Genomic DNA, 11,220 nt, shown 5'->3' on the forward strand with positions numbered 1-11,220 from the left:
TCACCAGCCTTCTAGGAGTCACTGAACTGGATCATTACCACCAACCCTGGACTGTCTTGTCTCATTAAGCACACCTGGTTCCCATTCCCCCTGATTAGTATGTGTATATATGTGCCCTCTGTTCATGTTGATTATTGCTCCATGTCCGTTGGTGTTGTGAGTACCTGTGCTCTGTTGTAGTGACTTGCATGTTAGTGTGTACTAGTGTTATTATGTGTCTCGTCCCATGTATTTATTAGAGGTTTACATCTCACTCTTTGTTTGGGTTTACAGCCCTGTGTTATATATATATATTACACACACACACACACACACACACACACACAGTGGGGCAAAAAAGTATTTAATCAGCCACCAATTGTGCAAGTTCTCCCACTTAAAGCTGAAAGAGGCCTGTCATTTTCATAGGTTCAACTATGACAGACAAAATGAGAAAAAAAATCCAGAAAATCACATTGTAGGATTTTTAATGAATTTATTTGCAAATTATGGTGGAAAATAAGTATTTGGTCAATAACAAAAGTTTCTCAATACTTTGTTATATACCCTTTGTTGGCAATGACAGAGGTCAAATGTTTTCTGTAAGGCTTCACAAGGTTTTCACACACTGTTGCTGGTATTTTGGCCCATTCCTCCATGCAGATCTCCTCTAGAGCAGTGATGTTTTGGGGCTGTTGCTGGGCAAACGTATTTCTTTCATCACATTCCCAGTGGGTCAGAAGTTTGAATGTACTGGTCATACAATAAGAGACACAGGCCTATTTCAGTCATTGCAAAGTCTAATGGATTAAGGTATCCTACCAAATGAATGCTTGAATTCATTTATTGTGTAGTGGTTCATCTATTTGTAGAATATGCCTATGCATCACTGAACACTAGGGGATGTGTCACCTCCACAATTGCTCTCTTCCCAGAAATAAAATGAGCAATGAGGTTCTGGAAATGTACTCAATTATGAAATGTAACACTGAATCCTAGACCAGACAGCCAAAGAGAAAATGAATTTTCCATGGTATAATTGTGATATTAAATATGCATGGGAGGACAGGGAACATATGCACCCCTTTTCAGCTGGAGAAAACAGACTAACTAAACTGGGACAAAGCCACTGCAATGTTGGAGCTAGAAACATGAGCATTTCACTGCAGCTGCAATAAAATCTGCAAAATGTGTATGAGACAAATCAAATTTAAATTTGATTAACAGCACAATTTTGTGTTGTGAACCTTGTTGTAACAGCTTTCCTCCTGGGAAGGAAAGGCGGACCAAAATGCAGCATGGTTATAGTTCATGTTTTTTAATAGGAAAACTCTACATGAACATAATACAAAACCAAAACAGCCCTATCTGGTGCAACAAACACAAAGACAGGAAACAACCACCCACAAAACCCAACACAAAACATGCTACCTAAATCTGGTTCCCAATCAGAGACAATGACTAACACCTGCCTCTGATTGAGAACCATATCAGGCCCAAACACAGAAACAGACAAACTAGACATCCAACATAGAATGCCCACTCAGATCACACCCTGACCAAACAAAACATAGAAACATACAAAGCAAACTATGGTCAGGGTGTGACACATGTAATGATGCAAATCCATTTCAAGAGTCTCAAATTGTTGGTCTCTTGTGATGGTGAGAAAAGTGTTATGCATGAATTTCCCCTAGACTTTCCTATTCTACTAAATAATTAGTGACAGGCTATAGTCAGAGTTTCTTTGCTATAGTAGCTTGGAGAGGTAAAACGAACTGCCTTAATACATGACGACCCTTGATAGAATTAGGCTACGGTGTCCCTAATCTTTCCCGATTCCCATTAATGCAATTAGTTTTATGAGTACTGTCTGAACAAGGAGTCACTGACTCTTACTGTACAGAGTAGGCCTATGTAAGGCTTTCATCCAAACCAAACAGGGTAAAGAATAGGGTCATGCTCAGTGAGGAAAGGCTCAATTATCACCTGAGCATGGTATCTGGAAAACTGATGCCCATGTGAAACTCACAAGCCAAGGCTCGTGCGAGGCTACTTCTGAAACTCAAAGCACTCATGGATGACTTCCTAATTCTCCATATCCAGAATATGTTTATCCAAAATAGCCTAAAGGTGATAGAGCTACCAAATATCTGATCTAACATCATGGATGATTTGTCGACTGTGAACTTTAACAGTAGCCCTTCGCTCACTGAAAAAGCCATGCATGAATCATACTTATTTCCCACACATTCTCTTTTTCTCTATCCACAGCATTTGTGCTCAGGGGGTATTTACATGTGTGTGACTCAATTATTAAAATTAGGAAACAGCTAAGAAGTAAGCCAATTCAACGTGATATGAAAATGCAATTAGGACAAGTTATTTTCTTAAATCAAATCAAATTTTATTTGTCACATACACATGGTTAGACGATGTTAATGCGAGTGTAGCGAAATGCTTGTGCTTCTAGTTCAGACTGTGTAATAATATCTAACAAGTAATCTAACCTAACAATTTCACAACAACTACCTTATACACACAAATATAAAGGAATGAATAAGAATATGTACTTAAAAATATATGAATGATCGATGGCCGAACGGCATAGGCAAGATGCAGTAGATGGTATAGAGTACAGTATATACATATGAGATGAGTAATGTAGGGTATGTAAACATATAAAGTCGCATTGTTTAAAGTGGCTAGTGATACATTTATTACATCCATTTTTTCATTATTAAAGTGGCTAGAGATGAGTCAGTGTGTTGGCAGCAGCCACTCAATGTTAGTGGTGGCTGTTTAACAGTCTGATGACCTTGAGATAGAAGCTGTTTTTCAGTCTCTCGGTCCCCGCTTTGATGCACCTGTACTGACCTCGCCTTCTGGATGATAGCGGGGTGAACAGGCAGTGGCTCGGGTGGTTGATGACCTTTTTGGCCTTCCTGTGACATCGGGTGGTGTAGGTGTCCTGGAGGGCAGGTAGTTTGCCCCCGGTGATGCGATGTGCAGACCTCACTACCCTCTGGAGAGCCTTCCGGTTGTGGGCGGAGCATTTGCCGTACCAGGCGGTGACACAGCCCGACAGGATGCTCTCGATTGTGCATCTGTAAAAGTTTAGGTGTTTTTGGTGACGAGCTGAATTCCTTCAGCCTCCTGAGGTTGAAGAGGCGCTGCTGCACCATCTTCACCACGCTGTCTGCGTGGGTGGACCATTACCTGGACCAGGTACTTAAAACTTTCCACCTTCTCCACTACTGCTCCCTCTGCTGTTTCCTGAAGTCCATGATCATCTCCTTTGTTTGGTTGACATTGAGTGTGAGGTTATTTTCCTGACACCACATTCCGAGGGGCCTCATCTCCTCCCTGTAGGCCGTCTCGTCGTTGTTGGTAATCAAGCCTACCACTGTAGTGTCGTCTGTAAACTTGATGATTGAGTTGAATGCATGCATGGCCACGCAGTCATGGGTGAACAGGGAGTACAGAAGAGGGCTCCAGTGTTGAGGATCAGCGGGGTGGAGATGTTTTTACCTACCCTCACCACCTGGGGGCGGCCCGTCAGGAAGTCCAGGACCCAGTTGCACAGGGTGGGGTCGAGACCCAGGGTCTTGAGCTTAATGCGAGTTTGGAGGGTACTATGGTGTTAAATGCTGAGCTGTAGTCGATGAACAGCATTCTTACATAGGTATTCCTCTTGTCCAGCTGGGTTAGGGCAGTGTGCAGTGTGATTGCGATTGCGTTGTCTGTGGACCTATTGGAGAAGTAGGCAAATTGGAGTGGGTCTAGGGTGTCAGGTAGGGTGGAGGTGATATGGTCCTTGACTAGTCTCTCAAAGCACTTGATGATGACAGAAGTGAGTGCTACGGGGCGATAGTCATTTAGCTCAGTTACCTTCGCTTTCTTGGGAACAGGAACAATGGTGGCCCTCTTGAAGCATGTGGGACCAGCAGACTGGGATAAGGATTGATTGAATATGTCCGTAAACACACCAGCCAGCTGGTCTGCGCATGCTCTGAGGAAGCGGCTGGGGATGCCGTCTGGGCCAGCAGCCTTGCGAGGGTTAACACGTTTAAATGTTTTACTCACGTTGGCTGCAGTGAAGGAGAGCCCACATATTTTTGATAGCGGGCCATGTAGTGGCACTGTGTTGTCCTCAAAGCTAGCAAAGAAGTTGTTTAGTTTGTCTGGGAGCAAGACAAACTAAACAACACATCGTGGTCCGAGACAGGGCTGGTTTTCCATTTGTAGTCCGTGATTGACTGTAGACCCTGCCACATACCTCTCGTGTCTGAGCCATTGAATTGCGACTCTACTTTGTCTCTATACTGATGCTTAGCTTGTTTAATTGCCGGAAGTGTAAGTTATCCCATGAGAACTTTTGTTTTCCGAAAATGCTAGTTATGGGCATGTTGCAGTAGTGTGTAGTAGGGAGATCCGTAGATCTGAGAAGTGTGCAGGAGCAGTGACGAGAATGGTAGCGGAAGATGGGTACAGGGTGAGGGATATTGAGAGGATTCCTGTGGATAGGCAGAGCCCAAGAGAGAGAGCGATGGGAAGAATTTGTGCTTCAGTAAGGTGTGATTTTTGGTATTCATAGCCATGGATGTCAATTATACTGTAGAAATGGATCAGAAGTCACAGAAAATAGAGGTTGTGGTGGCTGCCGCAGAGAAGTACTTTGGATTGCAAGGATTTTTTGCAGAACAGTTGCATGGGGTGTTGAGTGGTTGAGTTCTATCCTCTCAGACCTTTGGTCTGGAGTAGGATTAGATAGGGTTAAATAGTGGAATGGGGTGTTTTTTTTTAGGGTTAATAGTTGGCAGGGCACTTTTAATTTTCTCACATTTTGTGTAATTTAATGTGGGTACATAATTTAATGTAGGTACAGTAGGCCGTGAAATGCCTCACACACCAGTACAGTAGATGGCGGTATATGCACCTTCAATTGGATGCGATCCACGAACCAAATCCTAAGAAGAAGCGCGATTGTGTTGTAAACAGACGAAAAGCATCCATCTTTTACAGCACAGAGAAGTCTTATTTCGGCAAAACATCATGGGGGCCGTTCTCGGACTGTGTTCCATGGCGAGTTGGGTAAGCCTTCGTTTTTATGATAATTAAAATAAGTCGACATCACTCAGATCCACTTTTTTAAAAAACGGACCGAATCAAATATTTATTCAGACGGCAGTTTCACTAGCTACAGTAATCCTAAAGTAATTGTAGCTGTGTTAGCGTCAATGCACAACAACAAAGCCAGGGTGGTTCCCTGTTCAGTGTGGCTTGGTGCATTGCCTTTTAATCAAATACAAATTGTCCCCGGGTATTCTTTCTAAAACATGACCACAATTTTAGCTAGCTAACGTTGGATGGTTAAAATCGTCATGTCATTGATAAACACTCGTCATATGCAGGTTTTGACAGTTCGATCCCCGAACTGGTTTGCTTTGCTTGCTCTCTGTACGTTTACATGTTCAATTCTACAGCAATGTAGGCCTACTTGAGACTAGCTTACTAGCTAGATAGCCACTTTGTTATTGATAGTGCCTATATGTTCAAGAGTATTTTAATGACCCACATTTCACAATGCACTGGTGGCCTAACTGGAGACGTCATAGTTAACGTTAGCGGTTATCTAGCTAGGTCTCAAGTAGGCCTACATTGCTGTAGAATTGAAAATGTAAACGTACAGAGAGCAAGCAAAGCAAACCAGTTCGGGGAGCGAACTGTCAACCTGCATATGACGATTGTTTATCAATAACATGATGATCATTTTAACCAGCTAGCTACTGCCCGGTACTTGGAAATATTGCAACACCGTGGCTAGGCATCAAAACAGAATCAAATGTCAGATAACCGTTAACTGTGACGTCTCCAGTTAGGCCACCAGTGCATTGTGAAATGTGGGTCATTAAAATACTTTTGAATTTAACGGCACTCAGTTCAGTTAGGCATATGTCTGGTATTGTTTCCTATTTAGTTTAACTAATAATATTCCTGAAACTATTTAAGCTAAAAGTGTACCATTAACTGCCTGGTCTCTCCTCCACATTGGTATCAACTTGATTAGGTTTGACACATGCCGTGGCCAGATCTCTATTATTAGCAGAGATTTGGTTTCCAACGCAGTTAGCAACTTGGGAAAAACAAGTGTGTTGGTGTTATGTCAACCCTACGTAGATGTATTAAATTTGATCAATGAATGAAAACCCTATTGACTTTGTACTTAGAATATAGCCTAACTGTAAAACCATTCAGCGGTGGGCAGATATATTATTTTGTCAGCATCAGTTCTATACTTGTATGACTTAGCTAATTGGTTTTAATCATATTTAACCCCATTCCCTTTTCTTGCCTTGTAGATCCCCTGCCTGTGTGGCACTGCCCCCTGTCTGCTGTGCAAATGCTGCCCCAGTGGGAATAACTCCACTGTCACCCGACTCATCTATGCCTTCTTCCTCCTGCTGTGTGTGGGCATCGCATGCGTTATGCTCATGCCAGGGATGGAAGAGCAGCTCAAGAAGGTACCAAACTATGTGTTTTATGTATTTGATATACAACATTTACAGTTAAGACAACTAATTCTACACATTTTTGTTTGGCCTGACGAGTTACTTGTGCATCTTGGCTCTTGCAGATTCCAGGATTCTGTGATGGGGGAATGGGTACATCAATTCCAGGTGTGGAGGGTCATGTCAACTGTGATGTCTTGGTTGGCTACAAGGCTGTGTACCGTATCTGCTTCGGCATGGCAATGTTCTTCCTGCTCTTCTCCCTCCTCATGGTCAAAGTCAAGAGTAGCCAGGATCCCAGAGCTACTATACACAATGGGTAAATAGCACTATGTCCTCTTCATATATGGGTAATGACAATATCAGTAAGCATTATATACTGCAATGCAGGAAGAGAAATAAGGAACAAGGGTATCCATAAGTATATTTAAGTTCAAACAGGTCGATCAGTTAAAATACTTATGCTTTCTTTTAGGTTTTGGTTCTTCAAGTTTGCTTCTGCGACTGCCATTACCATTGGTGCATTCTTCATTCCAGAGGGTCCCTTCACAACTGGTAATGGCCCTTTTCATACAAATAATGTTTTTCTGTCTCATAGAAATATACAGTACTCGTCAAAAGTTTGGACACCTACTCATTCAAGGATTTCTTTATTTTTAATATTTTCTACATTGTAGAATAATAGTGAAGACATCAAAACTATGAAATAACACATTTTAGATTCTTCAAAGTAGCCAACCTTTGTCTTGATGACAGCTTGGCAAACTCTTGGCATGCTCTCAACCAGCTTCACCTGGAATGCTTTTCCAACAGTTTTGAAGGAGTTCCCACATATGCTGAGCACTTGTTGGCTGCTTTTCCTTCACTCTGCAGTCTAACTCATCCCAAACCATCTCAATTGAGTTGAGGTTGGGTGATTGTGGAGGCCAGGTCATCTGATGCAGCACTCATCAATCTCTTTCTTGGTTAAATAGACCTTACACACCCTGGAGGTGTGTTGGGTCATTGTCCTGTTGAAAAACAAATGATAGTCCCAATAAGCGCAAACCAGATGGGATGGTGTATCGCTGCAGAATGCTGTGGTAGCCATGCTGGTTAAGTCTGCCTTGAATTCAAAATAAATCACACCGTGTCACCAGCAAAGTACCATCACACCTCCTCCATGCTTCATGGTGGGAACCACACATCCAGAGATCATCCGTTCACCTACTCTCTGTCTCACAAAGACACGGAGGTTGGAACCAAAAATCTTACATTTGGGCTCAGACTTCCACCGGTCTAATGTCCATTGCTCGTGTTTCTTGGCCCAAGCAAGTCTCTTCTTATTATTGGTGTCCTTTAGTAGTGGTTTCTTTGCAGTAATTTGACCACAAAGGCCTGATTCACGCAGTCTCCTTTGAACAGTTGAAGTTAAGATGTGTCTGTTACTTGAACTCTGAAGCATTTATTTGGGCTGCAATTTCTGAGGCTGATAACTCTAATGAACTTGTTCTGTGCAGCAAAGGTAACTCTGGGTCTTCCTTTCCTGTGGCGGTCCTGATAAGAGCCAGTTTCATCATAGCGCTTTATGGTTTTTGCAATTGCACTTGAAGAAACTTTAAAAGTTCTTGACATTTTCCACATTGACGGACCTTCATGTGTTAAGGTAATGATGGACTGTCGTTTCTCTTTGCTTATTTGAGCTGTTCTTGCCATAATATGGACTTGGTCTTTTAACAAATAGGGCTTTCTTCTGTATACCACCCCTTTCTTGTCACAACACAACTAATTGGCTCAAACGTATTAACAAGGAAATAAATTCCACAAATGTACTTTTAACAAGGCACACCTGTTAATTGAAATGCATTCCAGGTGACTAACTCATGAAGCTGGTTGGGAGTGCCAAGAATGTGCAAAGCTGCCATCAAAGCAAAAGGTGGCTACTTTGAAGAATATCAAGTAGTAAAAATAAAGAAAAACCCTTGAATGAGTAGGTGTCCAAACTTTTGACTGGTACTGAAAGTGTAGCTAATAATACTCACTTAGCCTGCAGCTAGTTCACACTTCTCTCCCTTAGTTTGGTTCTACATAGGAATGGCTGGAGCTTTTTGCTTCATCCTGATCCAGCTGGTCCTGCTGATAGACTTTGCCCACTCCTGGAATGAGTCCTGGGTGGAGAAGATGGAGGAGGGCAACTCTCGCTGCTGGTATGCAGGTATGGTAATCAACAGGAGCTTCTCTTTTAAGAATACCTTGTGAAAATGCACTGGTGACAGGTTGAGTTAAAGCAACCCTGTGTCTACACTTTTAACTCCCCCTGTCCCCATTGTCCAGAAATAACCAGTAAGTCTAAATTCTCCCGTGCAGCTCTGCTGTCTGCTACAACCATCAACTACATCCTGTCCTTGGTGTCTCTGATCATGTTCTACGTCTACTACACCCACACTGACGGCTGCACTGAGAACAAGGCCTTCATCACTGTCAACATGCTGCTGTGTGTCGGAGCCTCAGTCATGTCCGTCCTGCCCAAGATTCAGGTAAGGAAGTGCATTGGACCAGCATGTCACCTGTTGTACCCCAGAAACCTTAGTCTCTGGACCTTCATCTTGTATAATAAACATGTAATTATAATATGTTCTGACACATTCACTTTTCTCAACAGGAGTCCCAGCCAAGGTCTGGGTTGCTGCAGTCTTCCATTGTGACTCTGTACACCATGTATCTCACCTGGTCTGCCATGACCAACGAGCCAGGTGAGAAGTTTAATGATCAAATGTCTCCGATACACCAATAAATGGCTAACTCTTCATCAAGACAAGCACTCAAGTAAATGTGTTTGTCTTTGCCATCCACAGACAGGAAATGCAACCCAAGCTTGCTGGGTATCATTGGCCTCAACAACACCACCCCAGCTGGTAAGGACCACCCTGTTGTTCAGTGGTGGGATGCCCAGGGTATTGTGGGGCTGGTCCTGTTCCTGATGTGTGTTCTGTACTCAAGGTAAGGAAACAAGTCCGACCCAAACAACGTCTGCAGTTTTCTCTTCGAAGAAACTGCTAATGCTATTTTACCAGTTACCAGCTTTGTGCAGTTGCTATTGACCCTGACAATAACATGTTATCCATTCATTCCTATAGCATCCGCAACTCCTCCAACACCCAGGTGAACAAACTGACTCTGACCAGTGACGAGTCTTCTCTGATTGAGGATGGCCACCACCCTGAGAACTTTGACGTGGAAGATGGTGAGAACCGGGCCGTGGACAACGAGAAGGAAGGAGTCACCTACAGCTACTCCTTCTTCCACTTCATGCTCTTCCTGGCCTCCCTCTACATCATGATGACCCTCACCAACTGGTACAGGTGTGTATCCTCACTCTCCTGGATTATTTGGTCTAGTAGGATGATAACTAGGCAACAGTAATGAGTCTGTAGCCTTACACTGAACCCAAACCGGCTACGCGCGTACGCCATTGTGCATAAATTTATAGCTAGTAAACAAATCTGTGGTGGTAGTCAGTCATTTTGAACTCTAATGCAATAGATTGGTTAAGTATTACATGGACATGTATTTGAGTTGACATCCATACAAGCATTATACTCCAATTTTTACCTCAGTGTGAAATGCACACAAACAGTAGCCTAAATGAGATCTTTCCCTCACGGCCCTTTTCCCCCACACATTTCTATGGTAATTCTATTGTTTTGGTCAAGTTTGATTGACCTCTTTTGCATCTATCGCTCGTGAGTTTGACTTGTCTGTTTTTGATTTTCTCAGCCCTGACTCCAACTATGAGACAATGACCAGCAAGTGGCCCTCGGTGTGGGTGAAGATCTCCTCCAGCTGGATCTGCATTGCCCTCTATGTGTGGACCCTAGCAGCCCCACTGGTCCTGGTCAACCGAGACTTCGACTGATGATCTAAAGAATGAGGGGGGCAATCATTTGCTCATGATCATTTTGAATATTCAACTCGTAAGGTGAACAAGCTCTGTAAATACTGTATGTGCATTCCCCACCCACCCTTTTTGTTAATATACTGCATGCATGCTATAGTATTGAATACGTGGGTGTTTTATGTACCATGTTTTATCCTATTGCAAAGTTAAAGAATGTTTTTTGCTGAGTTGGGGTTGTAAATGTAGCTGGGGCTTGGAGAGATGGTCAGTGAAAGGACTCTGTCAACTGTAATTGACTCTGGATAAGAGACATTCAGAAAGAACCATTGATTTGTTACAAAATGGGCAAGACTGCTTGATGTTTGATAATATGCTACACTTTGCTTTAAGTTATGCATATGTAGCAGTGAAGTGCAGGGTTTCAGATATTAGCTCATTGTTGTAATCCTAGGTTCATTTCCATCAGTGATGTACCAGTGGCATATTATAGGCTAATCTACCATCATGCTTTGCTGTGCTTTCCTTTTCAGAACATCCTCCCAAATTGCAAAACTGAAACTACAGCTTTCCCTTTTGTGATCATGCACATCTTGTTGTAGGTCAGATATTAGTCCTTCAGTTTTGTGTACCTTGTTACTTATGATTCACACTGGAGTTATCTTAATGTAAAATACTGATGTTCAGTGGATAAATTATTTTGTAGATGCTTTAACATACTAGAAATGTGTATTCAGTATTTCCAGCAGACTGACAATTGTTTTTGTCTTTTGACATGTATTAAAGTGCATTGTAACCCACCTTTTAATAAACTAAGGCAAAGCATGCATTTTCCTGAATATACCTTCACCTACA

The 11,220-nt window shown here is 42.5% G+C and overlaps 1 protein-coding gene across 1 annotated transcript; it reads left to right on the plus strand.

The window, feature by feature from the left end:
- Positions 1 to 4,941: 4,941 nt before the first annotated feature.
- LOC109900716 (serine incorporator 1-like) lies at positions 4,942 to 11,196 on the plus strand. Its single transcript, XM_020496484.2, has 10 exons — positions 4,942 to 5,073; positions 6,342 to 6,503; positions 6,617 to 6,810; positions 6,967 to 7,046; positions 8,548 to 8,685; positions 8,838 to 9,007; positions 9,133 to 9,223; positions 9,326 to 9,470; positions 9,608 to 9,832; positions 10,248 to 11,196. The coding sequence occupies exons 1-10, from the start codon at positions 5,035 to 5,037 to the stop codon at positions 10,384 to 10,386; spliced, it is 1,383 nt and encodes a 460-aa protein (XP_020352073.1). The 5' UTR covers positions 4,942 to 5,034; the 3' UTR covers positions 10,387 to 11,196.
- Positions 11,197 to 11,220: the final 24 nt, after the last annotated feature.

This window comes from Oncorhynchus kisutch, linkage group LG12 (genome assembly GCF_002021735.2).
Source record: "Oncorhynchus kisutch isolate 150728-3 linkage group LG12, Okis_V2, whole genome shotgun sequence".
In the NCBI taxonomy this organism is placed as follows: domain Eukaryota; kingdom Metazoa; phylum Chordata; class Actinopteri; order Salmoniformes; family Salmonidae; genus Oncorhynchus; species Oncorhynchus kisutch.